This window comes from Engystomops pustulosus, chromosome 1 (genome assembly GCF_040894005.1).
Source record: "Engystomops pustulosus chromosome 1, aEngPut4.maternal, whole genome shotgun sequence".
NCBI lineage: Eukaryota > Metazoa > Chordata > Amphibia > Anura > Leptodactylidae > Engystomops > Engystomops pustulosus.
In genome coordinates, this window is record NC_092411.1 from 62,798,250 (window position 1) to 62,824,772 (window position 26,523).

Below are 26,523 nucleotides of genomic sequence, written 5' to 3' on the forward strand. Positions count from 1 at the left end.
GGTTGCACTATTCTTCACACAACATTTCTGCACAGACATGGGCGTTTTGGTGCTCGGACCATGCGCCAGATTTATCATGCAAAGTCCGACAGAAATGTGTCACACGCCCCATGTTAAAGGTGTACCAAAAAAAAAAAGTGGTGCACTCCATTGGGGCAGTGCAGGGAGCGCGAGATTCATGCAGAAGGTGCGCCAGAAAACATGAATCTGGTGCACCCTGCAATATACACAGGCAAACTGCATATAGTGCAGTTTGCACTGTGACCGATTGAGGCTTTACTAAGAACCCGATTTCCGTGGGGTTTTCCAACATTTTCGGGGATCATGCCGGGGCTTGCGGTGCACACGTTTAGATTGTGTCGCAATCGCGAATGCTTTCACGCGGGGGGGGGGGGGGTATGTGTGCAATCAAAGGAACCAAATGATTCGGACAACGCGCAGGATTTAACATTTTAAATTGTGTTGCAAACCAAGCACTTACAAGCACCCGGAAAAAGAAGGTGAACTCTGAGTGGGGAAGCGACACATGCAGGATATCAGGCACACGATCTTCATGAATCGCGGCAGCTGTGCAGGATCGTCAGACAATGCACCTCAAGGATCGCTCAGGGACAGGTCAGTAAATGTGCCCCAATATGTCATTTGAGCTAAAATACCAGAATGCGGCAAACGGCCCAAGTTTAGACAACAGCCTTTTCAAATTACTTATTATAAAATGATAGTAAATACAGAAAAACTAAATAATTTATATGAAACAGATATAACAAAACCATAAAAAAACCTTTAACATAACATATGTATCATGAGTTCCACCTTATAGGAATAACATCACAATGCTCGCCTGTAGTTTCCTCTATGAGCTTGGTTTCTCAGGGTAGCTATGAATAGCCTCAATTATAGGTATTATGTCCAAGCCATTGAGACGCTTGAGAGCTTTCCCATCTTATCCCATCTACTAATGGCTTGTAATATGAGTAGGATAAACTATAGTGGCATCTCCTTCGTTCTTAGATTAGAAAAAAATCCAAGTTGTGCAGTCTAATTTATTATTCCATACACTCTGAACCTCTTTATTATGGTCATATATGTTATGTGATCACCAGATTTCCTGTAGCTGGTAAGGCAGAACATGCATGCGTCCTGCACAGCACACACTTATCTCCGTACTTCCATTAACTATGCTAATGCCAGAGGCAACTGACAATCTGAAACTATGGACGCCTGCTGCTCCACCCATTAGTAGGAACCTCTATTCTCCAGATTGCGGGGGTCTCTTCCTGCCATTGGAGTGGGCACAAGTAGTAGGAGGGATCCTAAATAACCATTCCTTCATCTAACCTTCTGGAACCCCCCCCCCCCAACCCATTCTCAGTTGAATTGTCCTATTTATTGGATCTGCACACGTTCCCAGGCCTGCCATAGTGGAGCTTTTAAATTCTGTCCAGAATGCTTCTTCCACTGGTTCTGAGCATTTCTAATGAACGATACTTAACATAAGTCTAAAGTTCAAAAGATGTCCATGTCATAATTTCATTTCACTACAAGCCCCAAGGCATCGGCTACATGATTTGATGGAGAATTTCTACTTCTAAAGGTCAATGTATGTCTCGTCTCTTTATCCCTCATATAAAAAAAGAATCCTTGTTAATAAGCTTATTAGTAGCCAAATAACAAAATTCAAGAGAAAAAGAGCAAATATTCATTTAGTACGGAGAAAAGTTGGCATTGCTTTTGGTGTCATTCTCCTATCTTTTTATCCCACGCACAGAATAAATATATATTAAAGCCATGCCAAGTCTGCACCAAGGATTCTGCGTGAACAAGACAAGTCCAACACTTGAAAACTTGTTTTAGGAGGGTAGTTTCATGGTCATGACAACCAGATAGTAGGTTTTCGGATGCTGTGGGACAGATATGATTTAATTATCCACCTCAGCATTTTTTCTACCGTAAAAGACATATCCCCAGGGAGTCATGGAGCAGGTGTTGATTTTGGGCATATGCTCAGCATGGCACATTACACATGCCAGCAGGAAGCTTAACCATATCCTCTTATGTAACTATAAATCAATGTATTAGACGCACAAGACGATAACCTAATAAGCATCTTGGGAACTCTTACAGTAGGAAAGAAATCAAACAGGTAATTTACACAAGAACCCCTCTATGCATCCAATCAATAGAGAAAAACACTTACAAGACACAACAAGACCGAGAATCAGCAGCAGATACTGGTAGATAAGTCACATCCAGACAATGGATCAATAGTAGAATGCTAATGAAGAAAATTGGGATACTGGAGACAAAAAAAGCTGTAAATGGCAAAGTGCAGGAATAAAGAAAATCGTAAATTGATTTATTTTTGTCATACTATTGGTAAAAGTATCCCATAACTGAAAGTCACCTATTCTAAGCATATGGGATCCTGATTCTTCTCCAGTTTCTCCTCACTACAGTATATGACTCCAAGAAGGACAATCTAGAAGTTTCCATTATAACTTCCTGTTACCAGATTTTACCGCATTAAACTAGTAGCCCTCACAGGTAATGTAGGAAATGTCCTTTCTAGAATTCTCTCTTTTATGTTCAAAACAAAAGACATAGTTGCCGGAAGTTGCTGGAGCTGAGGTGCCGTGCCACTGTAAACAAACTGCAACATGGGAGATCGGGAGCGCCGGAAGAGGTAAGTACTTGTTTATTTCTCTTTACAGCCCACCTAAACATTTTTTATGAAAGTTGGGCAACCCCTTTAAGCAGTAACTTATTTCTCTCTGCTCTATTGTAGCTTTCTATCGTATTAGCATCCTGAAAACACCAATACAGTAGTAAGGGTCCCAAATGCAGGGTCCCCTGAACACGAAGAATTGTTGGGCACCAGGTTGTCCACGTGTTAGGTAAACTCACATCTGGAATACTGTACACAAAACTACCACACAGAGTGCATGCTGACAGAACAGAGCAAGAGGGCGAACTAACCCTGCGCTGATCTACCAACTGGACCCTACCAAGGCAGAAACCCCCTTGAAGGTAGGGAGCCTCTGCCGCAGGAACCTCCTATCTACCCGGCAAGGCCCTGAGAGGTGAGAGGAACCCAAATAGGTCTGTCAGCCGCAGTGAAGTGATACGGACAGAAAACTGCAATGTGGGAGTTAGGACAGTATTCAGACAGAGGGAAAAACAGGATGAACAAGTATGAAATAAGCGGGGTTCAAGACAGCATAAGAAACCAAAGCAGACACGAGGAAAGAGAACTAAAGATGTAAAGACACTGAACATAGAAAGATAAGCAAAACCGCCGGGTCACACCAGAGGCTACGTCAAGGTCAAACCACAAGACAAGGAAGAGTAACCTAACTGGTGAATACAATACCAGGATGAAGCAAACAATGCTACAGGAGACCAGGAATCCAGCTAGGCTGTAAATTCCAGAAGGACAAACACTGGCACAGGTGGAAGGTCCAGATCCAATTTATGCAGCCTGAGATCCGCCCCCAGAATCCCATAGGAGCAGGAACCCAGGATGATTCAGAAGACAGACAGCTAAGATTTCCCTAAAGCGCACGCGTCCTGGATGCCAGCTGCCCCGCGTGTGCAGCAGGGTTAACTCGCTGTGGACTGGGGTGTCCCTTCCAGCGGTGTCCCTTCCAGCGGATCTGACACCACATCTTCCCACTCATCCTGTAGTCCCAGGCAGGGCTATCACTTTAACCCCTTAACAACCAGTCCATTTTTCATTTTTGTGTTTTTCACTCCCCACCTTCACTTTTTTATTTTTCCATTCAAGTGCATCGTGAGGGCTTGTTTAATGCATAACAAATTGTACTAGCGGTATTTAATATTCCATGCAGAGTACTGAGAAGGGGAAAAAAAATTCCAAATGCTGTGAAATTGGTGGAAAAATGCGTTTGCACCATTTTCTTGTCGGCTTGGTTTTTACCGCGTGACATGTAATTTTTTTGTGAGATGAGCTGACGATTTTATTGCTACCATTTTGAGGGATGTACAACCTTTTGATCACTTTTTATTAAATTTTTTATATATTGCAAAATGGCAAAAAGTAGCGTTTTTGGACATTTGTGCTTTATTTTTCGTCATGGGGTCAAAAACTGGGAATAATCCTTATTTTGATAGATCAGACATTTTGGGACAAGGCAATACCTAACATGCTTATGGTTTTCACGGTTTATTTATTTCTATATCAGTTCTAGGGAAAGGGGGTGATTTGAACTTTTAGTTTTTTTTAACTCTTTTTTTAAGTCCTCCAAGGGTACATGACCATAGTTACCAACCATAGTAACCAATTGCCGCCTCCCGATGACCTTAAGGGGTGGGGGTGATTTAATCCAATATGATGGCAGCTTTGCTGGGTGCATTTATATGGTTAACACCCGTGAACGGTGCCAGCACAAACCATGGTTGTAAGTGGAGGGCATTTGCAATATTCTGCAAACTCCCATCTGGTACAGAGAGGGCTTGTCCTGGCTTGTCCAGTGAGCCCTCTGGCATTCAGAACCCCCTCGTTGGGCACACAGGTCATCACCAGAGAGGACTCAAGGTATCTTCATGCAGTCCGAGACATCCCAGGACTTGCAGCGCTCAGTGCTATTTTAACCCCTGCACACATCGGGAGGGGTTAAAATAGCACTGAGCACGGCGAGTCCTAGGATGTCTGAGACTACATGAAGACACCTTGAGTCCTATCTTGTGATGCCCTTGGTGCTAAAAGAGCAGGTTCTAAATGCCAGCTCTGGCCCAGTGCCAGATCTTTGCTAGCACATGGAATTATGTTAGCATATGGAATACAATCAGTAACTGTAATGTAGTGTGTATACCCAGTCATACAATGTCAATGGATATTAGAGGTGACATTTGAGATATATCTGAATTTCAGCTGACAAGTTCTCCTTTTAAACTTATATAAGTGAGAAACTGTGAAAGATCACCCTGACACTGAGATATGAAAGCTACAAGACAAATGTCTGCTCCTACTGATTTCCTTTAAAGAATGTGATACATTTAACTCTTATTTAGCAACTAATGTATTCTGAGGTTACTCATGGCACATCAACAGGAATGACAATGAATCCCAATAGCAGCAATGTCCTTTCATCACAGACGACAAAACGATTTGTATTCTACATAATTGAAATGGATGATACTTAGGAAAATTTCCGCTTCTAGATTGAGAAGGTCTTTTCTTCATAAAGAGATTGGGGATGTTTGTATAATCTATATAGCAGATGTGCAAGCTGTGGGCCATCAAGTATTGTTCCAGAAGCTGTGTTGGGTGTCCCCTACAATATGCAACATATTCTACAGGGAACCAAAGGTTTTACTCTTTAGACAGAAGAGTTGCTTACATTTAGCGGCTTAGATGATATAAATATTTATATATCATATCACAATGAAGACAATTCTAAAATAGGGGTCGTTAATGGAATCGGTCTACGCTGTCGAGTATTGCCTTCTTTTCTGCTGTATCCATCGTTTGGATGAGCGTTGGTTTATCCAATGTAAATGGAGCATTTGCTGAAGCTGCCTACACACAAGAAAGCTGTAGGTGAAACACTTGCTCAGCCAGTAGCAATATCATCCGTCACCCCCATGGGAGACTGTATGTGAGAGGGGAGAAAGCAGCTGTGAGACACTTACTCAACTGCAAGATCCTCGTCTCCCCTGGTGCACGTTTTGGAGAGGAGCACGTACATTAGATGGTCAGCTAAACGCACTGGGATCAATGGGCCACATTTATTAAAGTGTTTGTGCTAGTTTTCTGCTGACTTTGCACTGAAAAAAATGTGCAAACTACTTGCACATGTATTTGTGCACCAGGCTTTACAAAATTCTGCCCCCTAAAGGGGCGCAGTGTCGGACCTTCCGCCACATTTATTACAGAATTGTGTTGCGCACTGTATTTTAAAAGAGCACCTATGGGTTCCTTTGGAGGAGTGTTAACATGTACTGCATGAGTTACCTTCCAGTAATGCCTATCTATATGAGCTTTATGGTAATAAAATATAAAAGTAAAGCCTGACAAAGAGCTTTGTTCTTTTGGTAAATCAAAATAATTTCTATGTTTAATATTTAGTATTTAGGGCCCTTGTACATGGCATTCATTTTTGACCGATTGTGGTCAGCAAAATAAAAATGCATGCGCTATTTCTTGTGCATTTAGTGTGATTTTCCACTGAAGTCAATGGAGGACATGCTAAAGTTTTCTACCAAGATCTTGTCCAAAATATTGGGGTATGTTCACACACATGATTTTTTTTTGCATTACTTTGTTTCGTTGGTTCTCTTGTATAAATCCTTAAAAAAAGGGGTGACAACCCCACTGCATTTATAAAATGCATGTAGAGTTTTATTTTGATCATCTTCCCATTTTTTTTACACGCAAGTGTAGCTTAATATTGTGACATCCCTATCCCTGTGATGTAACTAAACTGTATTATTCATGGACCGTCACAGTATACAATATCCTGGTTCTGTGTCATCCATGTGTTATTTACATACTTTAGCATCCCATTTTCCCTTATGCCTCTACTGTGACATCACTGTGTATCAGATGCCTCTACTGTAACATGACTGTGCATATTGTGTCTCTACTATGACATCGCTGTGTATCTTATGCCTCTCCTGTGACATCACTGTGTATCTTATGCCTCTACTGTGTCATCACTGTGTATCTTATGCCTCTACTTTGACATCACTGTGTATATTATGTCTCTACTGGCTCAGTGGCTCTACTATGACATCGCTGTGTATTTTACGCCTCTAAAGTGAAATCACTATATATATCTTTTGCTTCTACAGTGACACCACTGGGTACATTAAGCGTCCAATGTGACATCAATAAATCCAATATTCCTGTATTGTGACATGAATTTGTATGTTATGCTTCCACAAAACAGTGTACTCTATTCTTCTGCTGTAACATCACTGTTTAAATCATCCAAGTGCTTTGACATAAATGTGTGAATTATTCCTCAATTGTGACATCACTGAGTAGATTATATTTCTACTGTGACAACACTGAATACATTATGCCTTTATGTAACATCAATGTGTATCTTAGGCCTCTGCTGTGAGATCCCCATGTACATTATGCATCTACTGTGACATCACTGCGTACATTATGCTTAAACTGCAATATCACTGCACATTATGTTTCCACTGTTATATCACTCCGCATATTATTCATGTACAGTGACATCACTTTGTATACTATCCCTGTACTGTGTACATTATTCTAGTACTGTTACGTCACCTTAATTCCATTATAGTGACATCATAGTGTTCTATAACAATGTACGTTTGTTATTGCCATGATCTTCTACTACAGTGTAATATCTATACAGTGACATCTCTGTGTATTCTACCTCTAGCGTGTGACATTGCTTCTGGTTTGCCTTCAGTGGGGACAATACTCTACTAAAATGACATTTCTGTGAGCATTAACCACAGTGACATCACTAGGCACTCAAATAATGACAAGATTGTCATGATCTCAACATGTTGCTGAATATGTTTATGGTGCATTAAAGCCACATTCCAAATTTGGTTATGGGGGCCTCATAGTTTCTTTCTAGTATAGTGAATTAGTGATCTATTTACACTATCACTGTTCAAATATGTTTTTATTGTATTGTATAGATTTCTCTTTGTCATTCCCAATCCCTTACTGCATGGTACATTGCTATAGGAAAGTACACATCAGTGTGATGTTCTGGCTCATTCATGTACACACAGTATGATATTACATACTAGATTGCCTGTTTACAGCAATAAAATCATGTAAACCCCCTGTGAACATGAATGTGTAACCAACCGGATGACTTCATTTTATCCAGTGCAACGTCTGTAAACAATGATTAACCATAGCACATGCCTAAATCCCATATATAGAGGCTCCTGTGCTCATGAATGATGCAGTAATAGTCAGGCATATTAAAACTTAGCTAAACATTTTTCTAGGAAATACATAAGAGCCGACCACTAATACCCAGTTCCTATATCAGTAAATGCAATTATCTTCATGAGGGATAAGCAGAGACCTTGTTTATGTGGATCAATGGAAATAACTAAGTCAAGCTGAAAATTAGTCTGAATAAATGCAAAGTCAAGACTTGGGTTAAACGTGGGTTATTTATGATATTATTGTTTCATATATAGATAATAGCTTAGATGCTCGGCAGAGAAGGAGTTAACCTGCTGGGTGTAGAAGATGCTTGAAGCCATTTCTTACACTATGGTATATAGGCTTTCAGCAGCAGGACATTGCTGTAATGCATGGACTCCCTATACCAGATGTAAGAAGATCAAACAACCCCAATTATGGGACTACAGATTATAAATTCAGGGTTGGTGTCTGACCTTGGCAAGTGACGTAGGCAGGAAGCGCTTTCTGGTAGGGCATGAGGCAGAGGTGACCCATGAAGTTCAGGCACATCGTTCTCCAGAAAGAGGACCCTATAGTGTATGATCCTTACCGTCCTGCTGACCAGGAACTGCTTACTCAACAGACCAGCACCAGAGCAATTTACCTCCTCTCCTCAGACTGTCATTCAGCCATCACAACACAAAACCTTCTATACAGCAGTCCATCCGTCAATATGCCAACAATCCTATATGCAAGTATATATATATAAAAGATAATCACTGTCACACATAAACATACTGACTTCTAGTTTACTGTTCTTCCATAACTAACTGATATTTGTCTTGGAAGGAAAATATTAATTAACTAAATATTATTTAGAATATAATGACACAAGCCAGCGTACCAGTATATATACTGCTATAAAAACATCTTATTGCCTGTGAGTTCCTTTGTCTGCTGTCGCTGCTGATCCTTTAAGCAGAGTCTGAAGACCCCCCTTGTTCCTGTCACTTTCTATTGTTTATTACAATGACCCTCTTCTAGATCACATCCGCCAGATAGAATAATATAAAGGAGAGAAAGCAGAGCTCCCATGTCGTGACCAACAACAATACACAGACATAAAGAAAGTACCTTACTTCCTTCAAGATGTTCTCCGTCAACAAGGATGGAAGGAAGTGATGAGGAGGTGTCATCACATTATTCAGTTCTCCAAGACCAAGTCTGTCGTAAGGAATAAGACAAGTTCCCGGTCCTTCCTCCGATGTACTCACAGAATTCCTGAGGAGAGACTGTGAGTCGTGTGTCCAGTCCCAGCTGGTCCTGGGAGGATGCCAACTTCAATAGGAAAGCATTAAAGCCTCATGTACATGTACAGCAGCTCAACAGAGCCACCCTCAGTCCAAAGCTGGAGGATTTCCTTCCTATCTCTCATTACTATGGAGAACACAACGCCATCCATACATAGCAACGTGTCACCACACACATAGTCTTGTGTGCCCTCCTATATATAGCTGCCAGCAATTAGTCAGGTTTAGTTAATTACCTTCTGCTGCGTTACAGAATGCAAATCATGACAATAGTGATTATTAAGACACATGACCAGAACATTAATGCGCTGTGTAAAGTAGCCTCAAGGGGCTCGAGGCTCAGTCATTATTAGTCCATGTCACCCCCAGGTCAGATTTTCAGCACCATGGACAGCCATTATTTAGCATGATAAGACAGGAAATTGATTTATAATCAAAACTGTTAATGACTTCAGCAAAGTTCCTTTTCACATCTGACATTTTTCCAAGCAGTAAATATAATTTTAAATAAAAAAATAACTATGGATGATTAATGTTGTTTTTAGCAGTCAAGATAATTATTGTGGGCAGCACGGTGGCTCAGTGGTCATTGGGGACCTGGGTTCAAGTCCCATGGTCAACATCTGCAAAGACTTTGTATGTTCGGTCCGTGTTTGGGTGGGCTTCCTCCGGTTTCCTCCCACACTCCAAAACATACTGGCAGGTTGATTAGATTGTAAACTCCATAATCTTTGTGCGCTATATAAATAAAGAATTATTATTGTATATTCTTGGAAAAACTGGTTAATTTAGATTTGGTTAAACTGAAACTTTCCAGGATTATTGTTAAGGAGATATTGGCGTCTCATCTTTCAGTTGGAAAAAAATGTCCAACACTACATGGTCAGACTGGTCTGACATCTCATGGATTATATGGTTGGCTTCTAGTGTCACTATAGAAGGCTTGTCATGATGTCTTATCAGGACTAATGGGACATAATACTGAATACTGAATAATAATTGGATGTGTATGTCCAAAATCACAGATTGGGTGCAAGCATCCTCCCTTTTATTTTACACTTCTACTTACTTTTTTTGCTAGCTTTTTCTTTCATGCAGTGTCAATGTTTGTAGTTTTGTTTAGGTTAATGTGCTGTAGGGCACTGGTGGCGAACCTATGACATTGGTGCCTTCTCTGTGGGCACCCAGGCTCTTACCCTACCTCCCCCTGCAATCCAAAGAAAACCCAGGACATGTTGTGTTCTGTTCTATTTTCAAACACACGTCCTGAGACTACTGGAGAAGCCAGAAGTTGTGGACAGAGCTGGATTACCATTGGAGCTTAACCATCGGACCCCATGATTCTTCCTGTTCAGGGGATACTGGAGGGAAGCTACAATGATACACTGAATTTCTCCACTTTCTACTGTATTGGCGTCCTCAGGACCCTGATACGATTGAAAGCTGTGACAGAGCAGGGAGCATTACTGATTAAATTGCATGTTGGCACTTTGCAATAAATAAGTGCGCTTTGGTTGTCATTTGGGCACTGGGTCTCTTAAAGGTTTGCCATCACTACTGTAGGGTTATCTAGTCTGAACATCACAGGACCCACAGGGATGGCTTTAGATATCAATATGAATATATTTATTATGACACTTATGAGACCGATACATGGATAATATGGTTATCAATTATTTTTGTCTTACAGAGGCCACTGGAGGCCATGAGGAACAGATGCAATGTATTGCATCCCTCCCCTGACCTCTGCTGAGCAAATACTCGAGGAGGTCCCTAGTGATGTCACTGTCCTTATAAGGACAGTGACATTACTGTGGAAAACAATCAATCACTGGCTGCTGCCGATCTTCACTCCTCCTCCCACTTTTAGGGCGAGGAGCAGGATGTGGCATTTCACTGTATTTGCAGTATCTTTACAACCTCATGCTAAACATAATGTGAATGTAGTCTTATTCTCTTCATGATCTTGGAAAATTAATAAGTGTACTGGACTAAAATAAGAGAGAACTGTACACCTGGGTTTTTAACGCATCCTTAGCATCCTTATCGATGCTGATCTTCATGTACGTACATAGCATATCTTCTGGTGACACCTGACCTGACTACAAGATCCTATTGCGGGCTTCAGACATAATATCAAAATTGACAAAAATCACTGAGCTGCGGTGGAGACTGAATGAATATACCATAAAAATGTCGAACAAGTGCCTGCAAAGGGGTCCCTGCCCCCCATCCTAAACAATAAAAGAAGTGGTCAGAATGATAAAAGAAACAACCACTTAAGCTAGTCTAAGTTGTTTCAATGACCCCCATAAGAGTCAATCCAATATAAGACATAATTAAAATGTACATACAGAAGCAGAGTAAGCTCACCAGACATTTACTATTAAATGTAAGTATTCCCTGTATGTATTAGTCTTGATGCCTGTGACCAGGGATAATGTAGTCCTATGAAATGGCATGAGGTGTGGTGTCAGGATTTTTAATTAAAACTGGTTACAGCTTCATGATGTATAGAACTGGATCCTTTGAACTGCTGTTTTACTAGGGAAAAGGTGATCAATAAAACCTGACCTATATTTGCATCTACTAGACTGCACAAGATATGAGTCACCATGATCTCATGCCGCTTCTCCCACAGAATACACCAGAGGCTATTCTATGTCGCGCCACAGAAACTTGTAAGAGGTGAATCAATGCCATGTTGTACTTAAAATTAATATCTTTATAACGTAGTTTTCCTCAGTCCACTTATATTTATTAAATTTACATTTGTTGGGTAGAAATAAAATTGTTTGAATTACAACATAGCTGGCCCTGTTCTGCTCAATGGAAGCCAGCTATCAGCAGATGTGTCTGGCAGAAGCAAATTTATTTTTCTCCACCTTAAATATAAAGGACCTGCTATTAAATGGAACCCGTCATCAGAAATTGGCCTCATGAACCACTACCAGTATGCTGTCAAGCTACTGAGCAGCTTCTAGATCATGTTTTTTGTATGCCCAATGGTGGTGGCATCATCCAGAAAATCAACTTTGAAGGGAGTTTTAAGAAGTCAAGGAGACGGAGAGCTTAATACTGAAGTCAAGCCCTGCCTTAGAACGCCCCCTTTAATGTAATTGATGATCCTGTGTCAGAGACATCATTGATCAAATCTCCTAAAGTCCAATGCATGATGTCAATCACAGGGAAGGAGGTGTTCAGAGCCAGGGAAAGCTTGACTTTAGTGTTAAACTCTCTGCCTCCCTGACTTAATACAACCAATTAATATCTTACTTCAAAGTTGATTTTCTGGATGAAGCCACCAAACTGGGCCATGAAAAAAACATGATCTAGAAGCTGTTCAGCTGCTATAATATCTGCCGGTTTTCGGACTGAGACTATAGTAAATGAAGGGGCTGGGCCGTTCATACCCCAGCACGTGGGTCAGGAAAATTTGTGTGCCTTCAACGGCAGAAAACTGTCGGGGAAAGCATCATGAATCTCCCCCTTTGTCTCTATTACTCATGTCCTACTTACTCTGCCCTCCCCCTTTCTTATCCATAGTCTTTTCTAAACTGTTCTCTGCTGCCACTTCTGAGATGTTCAGCAGAGGCCAGCTGTGTATACTCCAAGTACTGTGCAAGGTGTGCAGTATGTGGGATCTGACCAACATATGGGTTCATTTCCATGGGCTGCACAACCAGCTTCAAACTTAATTGAGCAGTGCGTAACGTTTATTAAAACTTGAAGTTTTAGGGGTCATCCAGATTTATGAAAGGTACATATAATGCTACAATCGCTGAGCCATTGTTAGAGATTTTTATCTAGGGCTTAACCGCCCTTAATGTTGTACAGTGACTTTCAAATTAAATATTTCATGGCTGCCCCGGGGCTTGAACACAAAACCAAAAAACGTCAGTCTCTTAGTGTATGTAAAAATCTCCCCCGTTTAATCCCTCAAATGCATAATATCACAGACAGAAGAGTCATCAAAGAGGCGTGAATAGAATACTGCAATGCTATTGGCCATAATGAATTTACCAGCACATTTCTCAGAAAAGGCTAATAGACCTTGTTCACAGACGTGTTTATACTAATTTCCCTGAGAAGAAGGAGATAAGCTGGCACCAAAATAAAAATATAATGCAGCATCAAGGACAGACTGGCTTCTCATTAAATGTCAAAGGGAATTAGTTGTCAGGCGAGCAAACAAGTTACATAAAATGAAGTTTGAATCATGACATTAACTGGACAGTGCTTTGACCCCCGGTGTGACCCCTGGCTAATACTTAAAATGGTGGACAGTAGTCAAGATGGCGTCCAAAACCAGTGCGATCTCCTTAACAGCTATCGTGCCGGATGTCAGACCAGTTTGGGGGGGAAGAGCTGCAGCACTGGATCACTGAGTGAAATAAAAGGAATATCCTTTTTTTTATTTTACAGCATTTTAAACTTGAATTATCCTACTTTTTCAACCCAAACAATACATTCTACTTACCCGTCCCGATCCCCGTTTTGAAATGTCCAACAAAGATTCGGAGCTGCCACGATTCACTATCGTGCGTCCAATTTCCTGCATGTGTCGCTTCCCAGCTGAGGTCCACCGGTGTTCACCTTCTTCTTCCTGGTGCATGATGTAAGTGCTGATCTTGCGACACAATTTTGAAAGTTAAATTCCGCGGATTGTCTGAATCAGTCGGGTTGTCCGATGTCCACGCCCCCCGATTTGTGCTGCATGCAAGCCGGTGCCGATGTGCCACAATCCGTCGCGTGCGCCGAAAACCCTGAGCAATTCAGTGCAAAACGGAAAAATTTGCGAAACCCGATGGAAATGCGTCCAACGGACCCTTAGTAAATGTGCCCTATTATGTAATTTCCTACTTAAAAGAAATGTACCACTTGTTTATATGCAGTGTGAACCAAACATACCTTGAGAATCCGGTAGCGACACAGATGCAGAAACATATCTTGTTTAATCCCTGAACTGAATGGTTTTGCTAAAAATACTATTATAAAATTCAGAACCTTGGGAAAGCTGGGTGTAGTCTTATAAAAACATTACACAGATCTTCCTGAAGTGTCCAGACTAATCAATCTGAGCTGGATGATTCATACACAGCAGCTGGGGGATAGTGCAGCTATTAATTACTTCTGCCTGTCAGGGACAACACAGTGATGACATATTCTTGGCTTATGCTGGGCAGGATAAGGCTGGATCAGTGCATAATTAGGGTGAGGAGAGATAGAGGCAGCCACAGGAGCGAGAGAGCCTCATTATGACCATTTTATTTTTTTTCTCACCAAAATCACTTAGATCAGGGAATTAAACAAGATATGTTTTTGCATCAGTGTAGCTACAGCATTCTCACTGTATTTTTGGTTCATAATGAATAAAACCAAATGGTAGATTTCCTTTAACACACTACATAAGTCGAAGAAGTTAAGTGTTATTCAATAATATTACATGTAGCTCTCAGGCTGGCACTAGATGCCCCTCAAATATAGGTCATTGTAACAATTGTCATTATGTGAGATGTAGTTCAGCAAAAGCTCCAGAAGTTACTCTTTTATATAAGTGAGTCCAGAGTTCATCTCTACAGAGCTGCCTTAAGGCTGTAGAATAAAATCCATATTTTGCCTGTAGTGAGATTAATATCTGGAGCAATCAAATAATCTTCCATCTGCTGTGCTGCTACTGCCTCGCAAACATAAGCCGGTCTACAGCCCCGTCTGGATGGGCTTTTCTGAGGCTTTTTGTTATTTCATCTATTGCATTAAAACAAATCTGATAAGATATATATATATAACACACACACATATATATATATATATATATATATATATATATACACACACAAAAATGTGCACGCTAACCAGGGCCGGGCTTCAGGTCCTTCAGAAATAGAACATAGAAAGGTAATGACAGCACTCCAGACGTAGAATTGTGCAAAAAGATAAGTGGATTTATTCCATAGGTCCACAAAGGTCAGTGTTCCCCACTAATATGCGGCAGATGCGGTTAGAATGTTTTGGGACTTGAGTGTGTATTCATCCCTCCCATATGACCTTGGAATTGCTTGTGTTATTCCATTCTGACACTTGTTTTTTTTCTCCCCTTTTTTCCTTTCTTCCTATTTTTCAGTGATCCATAGATATAGCATGGTTTATTTTGAGAACATTTAGATTATACAGTTAGATGTTATGCGCTTGTGGAATAGTACTGCGCAAGCACAGTGAATACGTCCGCTATTGCGTTCAATTGTGCGGTTCACGGCCGAACTCGCATGTTTATGATTGTGCCGACAGTGATCGGCTGTATTTCTAACACGGAAGACGGCGGGAAAACACGTCCATCGCCCCGAAAGGGCATGTTTTTAACTCAGAGTGTTGTTTTATGTACTGATCGCCACAGAACACTGATATATCACAGCAATATTTCTTCACAGTGAAAAAATGTTTTTTAAATATACTGATTTCACTTTTATACATATGTGTCGGCATAAATATGTGTATTTAGATATATTTTGTTACAATGTATCCAGACTTGATTGCACTATAGCATTTTGTTTAGGAAGAGCGTGATTTGTGTCATGTGACACTCCATACCTGCTATGTATATGAGATTGTCACTATATGTATTTAGCTTGAGGAAGGTCCACACTTTGAGCCGAAACGTCGCTTTGAATATGGAATAAATCCACTTATCTGTTTGCACAATTCTACCTCTGGAGTGCTGTTATACCTGAGATGTGACCATTGATCCAGTTCCACAATTTATTCGCCTTGTCAGGACAAAATAGCAATAGGTAAATGACAGCCCTTCCTTATGCTGTTGGACAGGAGGAACTACACTCAGCTGTCAGACATACAGTTAGATAACAGTAGTTGTCCCAAGAAAATTCTAGAGACAGCTCTTGGGAAAAAGAGAAACGCAAACGATCATGTTATCGATTGCATGCGTTTCCCAGGCAACGCATATGCGATTGGGTTGAGGCCCACCTCCTGTGCACCTTATGAATGCAACACTAGCGGAACGTGTGACCGTGCCCTGTGTGTTCCTATATAAGGGTGCACCTATTATGGCTTAAATGTTATCTTGTAATCAGGGGCCTAGGTAGAAAAGACAGAGTACAGGCGGTCCCCTACTTAAGGACACCCGACTTACAGACAACACATAGTTACAGACAGACCCCTCTGACCTCTGGTGACCTTTCTGAATGCTTTACTATAGTCCCAGATTGCAATAATCAGCTGTAAGGTGTCTGTAATGAAGCCTTATTGATAATCCTTGGTCCCATTACAGCAAAAAATGTTTAAACTCCAATGTCACTGGGGCCAAAAAATTTCTTGTCTGGATCTACAATTATAAAATATACAGTTTCAACTTGCATACAAATTCAACTTAAGAACAAACCTTCGGACCCTATCTTGTACGTAACCCGGGGACTGCCTGTACACATAGAGGCCACATAGCAGACATCTAAATGGGGTCCCTTCCCCATCAAAAATATATAATATACATACATACATACACATACACACATACTCACATTTATGCACTGATACAGGCAGTCCCCGGGTTACATACAAGATACGTTCCATAGGTTTGTTCTTAAGTTGAATTTGTATGCAAGTCGAAACTATATTTTATAATTGTAGATCCAGATAAAAAAAAAAAATTTGCCCTAGTGATAATTGGAGTTTCAAACTTTTTGTCTGTAATTGGACAAAGGATTATCAATAAAGCTTCATTACAGACACCTAACATCTGATCATTGCAGTCTGGGACTATAGTAAAGCATCCAGAGAGCTTCACCAGAGGTGACAGGGGGCAAAGGGGTCCGTCTGTAACTAGGGGTCGTCTGTAAGTCGGGTGTTCTTAAGTAGAGGACGGCCTATATATACATTTACACACTTACACAGATCTGTCCCAGTAGTTGCAGACCACATGAGGGAAATAGACTGCAGGAATTGGAGATCACTATGTTGTTCTGCCTTCCTCTCCCCTGACATTTCTTATCTGAGCTGTAGATTCATGCTGTATACTATGGAAGATGTTCAATGTTAAATACATATTAGGGTGTATAGGCTGGATATAAGGGCCCCCTGGTACTGTAGGCCACATAACAGCTGCTATGGCAATTACCGCTGTAGTTACGTCCCCGTTTGTAATGTCATGCTTCTGAGGACAAACATTTAAAGGGGTATTCCCATCTGGGCATTTACATTTAATTAAATTCATTTTCCATATGTAAGCATTTCTTCAATTGGATGTTAATAAAAAAAATGTTCCTGTGTGAATATAATTTACTATAAATGTCACCATGTTGTCCCTTAGAAACCAGATAGCTTCCTCGGATACGACCACGACCACGTCACACTCTGGCAGACATGCGCTATAGAGTCCTGCCGGACCACCAGGATTCAGCGATCATTACCACAGGACGGCTGGGAGACATGCAGTAACTCCCGGACATTTCATATACAAAAACTTTTCGTTTCTTTGTGCAATCTCTCCAGCAGAGGTGGCCGTATTCGAGGAAGCTATCTCGTTTCTAAGGGACAACATGGCTACATTTATGAGAAATTATCTTCACACAGGAACATTTTTTTTAATAACATCCAATTGAAGAAATGTTTATATATGGCAAATTAATGAAACTAAATGTGAGTGTCCAGACGAGAATACCCCTTTAATAAATTTTGATTTACATGTGAATTGTAGTATCAGCATTTTAAAAATGCGGGAAATTAACAGTGTATGTTGATGATAGGTAAAGCTTAAAGGGGTTTTCCCACGAACACAAGTTACGTTCTATCCACAAGATAGGCCTAACTGGCCGTACATGATTGTTCTGCTCCAATAATCTCTATGGTGATGACGGAGATCACCGAGCGCAGCAATTTCCGTCAGCTTCATAGTCGGACCCCTCGGTCCGGTATTCTCAGGCAATGGCGCTGCAGTGTCTGCTAGCTTTATCGAAAGGTTCTGATAAAGCTGGCAGTGTAACACTGCTAATAATGGGGTAGCGCTAGGAGCTGTTTACTTTAGTAAGCAGCTCCTAGTGCGTTTTTTTAGGATGACAGGTCCTCTTTAATAATTCTTTTTTTCCCCAGAAATCTAGGAAATGAGTGTGTGATTCTCAAACATTTTTAAGGAGCGACTCAGTAAGCGCCTTTAAAGAGACCTGACTCCAGGTTTTACCCCACTAAACTACTAGTGCCCTCAGGTAGAATATGAAATATCCTTTCAAGAATTCCTTCGAACACTTAGTGGATGCAGTGGCAGTGTTTCCTCAGAAACCCCTATCTTTGGTTCTATAGCACACGCCTGTATTTCTCTTTTGTGCCATGATACATGACTGCGTATAGTTTGGTAACAGGAGCCATCTACTGGCCATGTAAGAAAATTGCATCAATTGCATTGAAGTACAAAATAATGCCGTGGTACAAAAAACATCTATATACAGTAACTCTGTGTTAGGCTTTTTGAATATGCCTCCGCTTTCATGGATACCATTAGAAGACAGTCAATAAATGGAACAAGTATGACAACTACTGTCATGATGATGATGTCAATGATACCCGTGTCTTTCCTATCTGGAATGAAGTGCACCCAGTGCACTAAAACACTCTATTTGACAATAGTTGGACTCCCATTGATCTAATACATATGACTATCCAATGCAATTATCTCCTACTCCATGCAGTTCTTTGGAAAAGAGACCAGTGTACCTTATAAACTCCTGATAAAAATAGACAGACTCCACAAACATATAATAAATTATAAACATTGTGAAATTTCCTTTAAATGTCTGTTCTATTCCTAATCTAAAGATTTAGGCCAGGGGTGAGCAGCATTTTACAGGTCTAAGAGCCAAACTGTTCAACTGTAAGGGGCTGCATCAGTAACCAGCACCCTAGATGCACCAATCACCACAGTACAGCACAAAATGGCAACCCAGAAATTATAAATACCACAGTACAGCAATAAATACCACTGGCTGAGTGGGTAGCACTTCTGCCTTGCAGCGCTGGGGTCCTGGGCTCAAGTCCCACCCAGGTCAACATCCGGGTACTCCGGTTTCCTCCCACACTCCAAAACATACTGTTAGGTTGTTTAGATTGTGAGCCCCATGGGGACAGGGACCAATTTGACATGCCTTGTGCAGTGCTGCGTAATCTGTGTGCGCTATATACTGGAGACTCCCTAGAGCCGACAAATTCTGGAGCATAAAACTAATAATACCAGAGAACCCGGAGCAGACAAAAATATAAATCTGGATGCAGTACAGTACAGCGGACAAGTACTTACCACTCCTGGGTCCTTTCCTGCGGCCGCTCAGCCCTGGGTTTTGACAAACACAACCCGAGTCAGGAATCAGGACACAAAGCGGAACAGCAGGAGAGGACACGAGGACTTCTCAGTTGCACCCATTGCTACCCGGCCTCCTGTACCCATGAACAATTCTATCAGGCGTGACAGGCTGCATGCCGCCTGTCGGTGTGGCTTGTGCACTCCTGATCCTCATTTTAGTTGAGATAAATGTGGCTGAATTTTATGTACATGCTCAGGAGTGAAGCTCCTCTGCTATAGATTAATCAGGCACTGTGAGTGAATGTCTGCATTTACAGTATCTCAGCACTGCAAAAGTGACCAGGTAAACAGGACTATGTAGTTGGAGTTGTGGAGTACATTTATGGTAGAGTCAAAGTTTGGGAAATTGAGGGGTTGGAGTCGGAGGTTTGACTTCCCGACTTCACAGAACTGAATTATTAATTATGTATTATTATTATTATGGTTCAATTTATGCCAGGGATGAAGCAAACAAGTACTGAATGTAGTCATACAAAGGCATTTTTTTGTGCCCCCACATTACACCACGGACATACACTCACCGGCCACTTTATTAGGTACACCATGCTAGTAACGGGTTGGACCCCCTTTTGCCTTCAGAACTGCCTAAATTCTTTGTGGCATAGATTCAACAAGGTGCTGGAAGCATTCCTCAGAGATTTTGGTCCATATTGACATGATGGCATCACACAGTTGCCGCAGATTTGTCGGCTGCACATCCATGATGCGAATCTCCCGTTCCACCACATCCCAAAGATGCTCTATTGGATTGAGATCTGGTGACTGTGGAGGCCATTCTGAAACCAGTCTGAGATGATTCCAGCTTTATGACATGGCGCATTATCCTGCTGAAAGTAGCCATCAGATGTTGGGTACATTGTGGTCATAAAGGGATGGACATGGTCAGCAACAATACTCAGGTAGGCTGTGGCGTTGCAACGATGCTCAATTGGTACCAAGGGCCCAAAGAGTGCCAAGAAAATATTCCCCACACCATGACACCACCACCACCAGCCTGAACCGTTGATACAAGGCAGGATGGATCCATGCTTTCATGTTGTTGACGCCAAATTCTGACCCTACCATCCGAATGTCGCAGCAGAAATCGAGACTCATCAGACCAGGCAACGCTTTTCCAATCTTCTACTGTCCAATTCCGAGCTTGTGCAAATTGTAGCCTCAGTTTCCTGTTCTTAGCTGAAAGGAGTGGCACCTGGTGTGGTCTTCTGCTGCTGTAGCCCATCTGCCTCAAAGTTCGACGTACTGTGCGTTCAGAGATGCTCTTCTGCCTACCTTGGTTGTAACGGGTGGCGATTTGAGTCACTGTTGCCTTTCTATCAGCTCGAACCAGTCTGCCCATTCTCCTCTGAACTCTGGCATCAACAAGGCATTTCCACCCACAGAACTGCCGCTCACTGGATGTTTTTTCTTTTTCGGACCATTCTCTGTAAACCCTAGAGACGGTTGTGCGTGAAAATCCCAGTAGATCAGCAGTTTCTGAAATACTCAGACCAGCCCTTCTGGCACCAACAACCATGCAATGTTCAAATCACCTTTCTTCCCCATACTGATACTCGGTTTGAACTGCAGGAGATTGTCTTGACCATGTCTACATGCCTAAATGCACTGAGTTGCCGCCATGTGATTGGCTGATTAGAAATTTAGTGTTAACGAGCAGTTGGACAGGTGTACCTAATAAAGTGGCCGGTGAGTGTACATCCTGTAGGTAACTTTTATTTTAGTTAAAAGCATTGCTAGAAAAGCATACTAGAAAACCACTTTAAGGCCATTTGTCTTACATTTTACAAAGATTGATAGAATCATTACCACTGAGGACGCCTGATGTTTCAGGGGATTCATGATTGTAAATCCCAGTAGGGCCTTATCCAGGTAGAATGACTGCTTCATAAACAAATACCAGCACAGACCTCTGACTTCATTCTCTGGGGTCCAGTAAATACAGTTTCAGAGTAGAATGGAGATAATAGGCAGAGCCTCTCCTGATAGCAATTCTCTTGTATTATTAATGAGGCAGTGACAACAATGTAACAGGCACTTTCCAGCTTTTAAGGGCAATGTACAAACAATTGCAGCTGTGAATAAGGATGAAGCGCTCCTCGGTGACTATACATTTCAGGTCCTAAACACGATCACCTTCCACAACGAGTGTAAACAAAGGATCTTAAAAACATGATATAAAAGTAAACTATTATTATTCGGTCCATATAATTTTTTCATGACATATGGCTACATAATGCTAAAATGCACATACAATATAACAGCACTTATACCTCACTCTCACACCGTCATACTATACACAGGCTTTTCAGGTTGTTTCCTTGGTCCCATTGATAAATTAGGATCCAGGAATGAAGCTATTTATCTATCAATGTAATTGTATGAGGACACTGTTTCATAGTACTAAACCCTATTTCGGAGTTTGGGGTGTTACAAACATAGCCATACCAAATAGGTTTTTTTCCCATCTATAACCTTTTCTTCATTTTGTATTACATTGCAGGCAGACATTAGGCCTCTGTAGCCACACTGGCACCCTACAATTGCATAATATACAGAGGGTCGCATACCCTTTTAAGGGATTTAATACACATGATCTTAGTTTTATGATCCTGGAATTCCTGCTAGGGGTCCGTCAGGACAAAACATTCTCCTTATCCACTAGGATAGTTTGAGAGTGGTCAAAGAAAGATCCCCATACCTTGCATGGCTATCTGTCGTGTCTGTTTATAATGCTTTGATATACTAACCCTACTAATCATACAAGCAAGTTGTCCCCTGTGACACTGAAATTCAATTCTATTTATTTCTTCTATTTTTAGGGGTGAATTAAAAATATTGTCTATAAAAGTGATTATATTTTGATTATAACAGATGTATATAGCTGTATATATTATGGGCCAATGGCATGTATACATAATAGTTTTTTAGTTTTATTTATTGTTTTTATTGCTAACCTATTGGGATTCTGTTTCTCACTAAAAAGTGTGAAATGTATTGAAACATGTCCCGGATAAGTCTGAGAGGTCACAAAACATGCAAGTATGTAATATTAAGGGAGGCATTGTTCCAGTTGTTCCTAGTCATACTGCGGAAGAAAAAGAAAATAAAAAAATTATATATATTATATATATATAACCCTTTCTTGTCTCTCTCCATCTCCCCTTAGTTAATTCCATCCATAGAATAGGGTGGGTCAGGTGGGAGTTTATGGGTTTATATTATTCTAGAATGTAATTGTATCTTTGTGAGTTTATTTATTATGCAAATCTGTTTGTATGGTATTTTCATAAATCAACATACTTTATGAAAGAGAAAATTGAGAGACAATATGCACAGTGAATAACGCACATAAGGATTGGTCTTGCAGGGCCCATTATAAAGGGACCAAAGGGGAACATGATGAGCATACATGGGCCATAGCAAACAGAAAGTCATCTCCCCAGGAATGTAGGTATAAATATCCGTAATATGAGTATATAAACAGGAGTTACAGTGTGACTGTACATCAATACTGAATTATGATATTTAAATAAAGAATTAACTTTTGGAAACAAAATGAAAAATGAGAAAGAGATGGAAAGAAAAAAAAAGTTTGATTTTGAGAGAAATTCTGCTGTTTGGATTTGGAAAAATTGCTTGGAAAAGCTGTACAGCAATAGCGCCATCTAGTGGGAGAAGGTGTGAACAGATCTAACATTCTGCCCTGTAACTTTTTCAGTCTGCAAAACAGGTTAATTATATCAAAATGTGCATCAAAATGCATTGACAATTGCAGTTTACAAGTGAGACTTGTAATGTAAATATGTTTCCCCGATAAGGAACCAAAAAAACTGCAAATATATCTTTTCAAATGCAACTTTGTGTAAACATCCATTATTACATTTAAAAACATTGTTATAAATCCTTCATACACAGTGGAAAAGCAAAATACGTTCCACATGGAGCCATCTTGGCAGAATATGTTTTTGTTCAGAAACTAAAGAAGCTGCAGATTTCCACATCATGTCACTTTCCTGCAGTGGATCCATAGTGGGTTTCATCTTTCATTATTCACATGAAAATGTATGGTTTTATATCAGCATGGACCCCCCATGTGTTTGATTGGGTCTTATTACCCTATTTTGATTTCCACTATGGTAATGGGGCCAGTTATCAGATGTATAAAACACCACCAAGACTTTTTCTTGAAAAATGTACACCTTGTCGTGACTTATCACGACTTTGTCAGTGGTGTCAAGTCATGCCGATTTTCTGGCACTCATTGGCTCCATAATGGCCTCTGACCCCTAAATTGTATTATGGTGGTCAGTGGAGATGTAGAGGCTGCAGTTGCCAGAGCAGTCTACAGTAATACTTGAATAGCTGGTTCTGGCTGTATCAGGAAACATAGAGACTTGCTACAATATTTATGTCACCATGTTTTACCTACCTAAACTAACTGCTATGTTATTTAACACTGTTCAAACCCCCTAAGTCTTTGAAGTGCTTTGGGGTGGCGTTAGCAGAGCACCCTAGTCGTCATAGCAATAACAACGCCCCCTGCCACATCTCCACCCCCTTCTCCCTTCAGCTTTGTCACTGCTGGGTCCAGCAAGATATGGAGCCGGGGTCCTGCGGTGCTCAGCCAATGTACTGCAGCCTATTTGCAGTTATGTTTTAGCATTGATGGAGCAGCTGGACCATAAAAACAAAGGTATGGGTGACATGTGTAGGCATAATACTAAATATTTTAGCAGTTAAAGTAGGCAAATCGTGGTCACAGATTCCATAATCTTATATTTGTTATCCATTGTCTCCTTCCTTCTAAAATCAACTTTTAAAATTATGCTAATGAGCCTGAAAGGCTACTGGGGTGGTTCCCAGAGCCTCTCCGTGCTGCAGACCGTTAGACTGTCTCACTCTGCCACTCTGTTCCCTCAGCACCCCCCCCCCCCACACCTTTTGTTTGTAAGATTTATGCATCTGTTAATAAATCCTGCTCTTGTTTGAAATTTGAAGGCTCTAACTTATTTGCTTCTTATCAAACCTGCTAAATCTGCAGGGGGTTGAAAACTACTTGTAGGCACTGTACATAAGCTGACTTATACTAAGATTGATAATGGCAGATTGACACTCCAGCCGCAGCCAGAGCTGCAGTCATCTGAGATGACCTAGCAGTAGATAGTTGATTGCAGCTCTAGATGTGACTGGAGTATATAATGGCAAGAATGAGACTGCAGCGCTGGATGTGGCTGTCACGTGCCTGCTGTTGACATTTCATTAAAGGGGGGTTCTGCTGGGGATATATTGCATTAAAGGGGAGCTCTGCTGTTGACATTTCATTGAATGGGGAGCTCTGCATTAGACATTACGTTAAAAAGGGGGCTCTGCTGTGGACATTTCATTAAAGGTGTCTCTGCTGTGGATATTTCATTAAAGAGGAGCTCTGCAGTAGACATTACATTAAAGGGGGACACTGCTGTGTATATTTCATTAAAGGGGAGCACTGCAGTAGACATTACATTAAAGAGGGCTCTGCTGTGGACATTTCAATAAAGGAGGGTTCTGCTGTGGACATTTCAATAAAGGAGGGTTCTGCTGTGGACATTTCATTAAAGGGTGTTCTGCTGTGGACATTGAATTAAAGGTGGGCTCTACTGTGGACATTTCATTAAGGGTGTTCTGCTGTGGACATTAAATTAACCGGTTAAGGCCCGAGCCCTTTCCTGTTTTTTCATTTCCATTTTTCACTCCCCACCTTCAAAAATCTGTAACTTTTTTATTTTTACACGTAAAGAGCTCTGTGACTGCTTGTTTTCTGCGTAACAGATTGCACATCATAGTGATAGACAAGAGGTGGACCGATTCACTGAATCAGGAAGAAGAGGGAGAAAGCCAAAGTGCGCGACTCAGGTGTAGTATTAGAATAACAGTTGTTGTAACTACAATTTTAAGGTGCTCACCTTGCGGCTATCTTGTAGCCTAGCATGTAGTGTGTTGATGTGATGCGCTGCCTGTGGGTCCACGAGGATTAGGCATCCAATGTTCTATCCCGCGGCTGGAACAGGTGAGTGGTGGCAAGGCCGAAGAATCCACATCAACGGCGCATCATCACTTGGAAAGCTCTTTATTGTTATTATTAAAAGGTGAACTACGCGTTTCGGAGCTGTACTAGCGCCTTCGTCAGGTTCAAAATAATAAAAAAATAATAAAAACATAGAGTGGTCACTCTATGTTTTATTATTTTGAACCTGGCGAAGGTGCTAGTACAGCGCCGAAACGCATAGTTCACCTTTTAATAATAACAATAAAGAGCTTTCCAAGTGATGGCGTGCCGTTGATGTGGATTCTTCAGCCTTGCCACCACTCACCACTTCATAGTGATGGTATTGAAAATTCCATGCCATGTACTGGAAAGCGGGAAAAAAATTCCAAATGCAGTGAAAATGGTGAAAAAACGCATTTGTGCCATTTTCTTGTGGGCTTGGATATTACGGCTTTCACTGTGCGCCCCAAATGACATGTCTACTTTATTTTTTGGGTTGGTACGATTAAGGGGATACCAAATTTGTATAGGTTTAATAATGTTTTCATACATTTACAAAAATTAAAACTTCCTGTACAAAAATTTTTTTTCGGATTTTGCCATCTTCTGGCGCTAATAACTTTTTTATACTTTGTTGTACGGAGCTGTGGGTGGTGTCATTTTTTGCGACATTTGATACTATTTTCAATGATATCATTTTTAGGACTGTACGACCTTTTGATCACTTTTTATAGATTTTTTTTATATTTTTCAAAATGGCAAAAAAGTACCATTTTTGACTTTGGACGCTATTTTCTGTTACGGGGTTAAACGCATTGAAAAACCGTTAATAAATTTTGATAGATCAGGCATTTTCGGACGCGTCGATACCTAATGTGTTTATGATTTTTACTGTTTATTTATATTTATGTCAGTTCTAGGGAAAGGGGGGTGATTTGATTTTTTAGGT

The 26,523-nt window shown here is 40.8% G+C and overlaps 1 protein-coding gene across 4 annotated transcripts in view; it reads right to left on the bottom strand.

Annotated features, from left to right (window-relative positions):
* The window catches only part of OSBP2 (oxysterol binding protein 2), a 173,749-nt gene that overhangs the window by 95,451 nt on the left and 51,775 nt on the right, over positions 1-26,523 (bottom strand). The window contains exon 1 of one of the 4 annotated variants that reach the window (XM_072142018.1): positions 9,019-9,221. The exons of 1 other annotated variant lie outside the window; for it this stretch is intronic. Coding sequence is in view for 1 of the 3 variants with exons in the window: in XM_072141982.1 (XP_071998083.1) it covers positions 8,374-8,449 (76 nt within the window). In the remaining 2 variants the exon portion in view is untranslated. Of the gene's footprint in view, positions 1-8,373; positions 8,465-9,013; positions 9,222-26,523 lie in introns of those variants that run through there. 2 more of the 4 variants (XM_072142009.1, XM_072141982.1) reach the window with 2 other exon arrangements.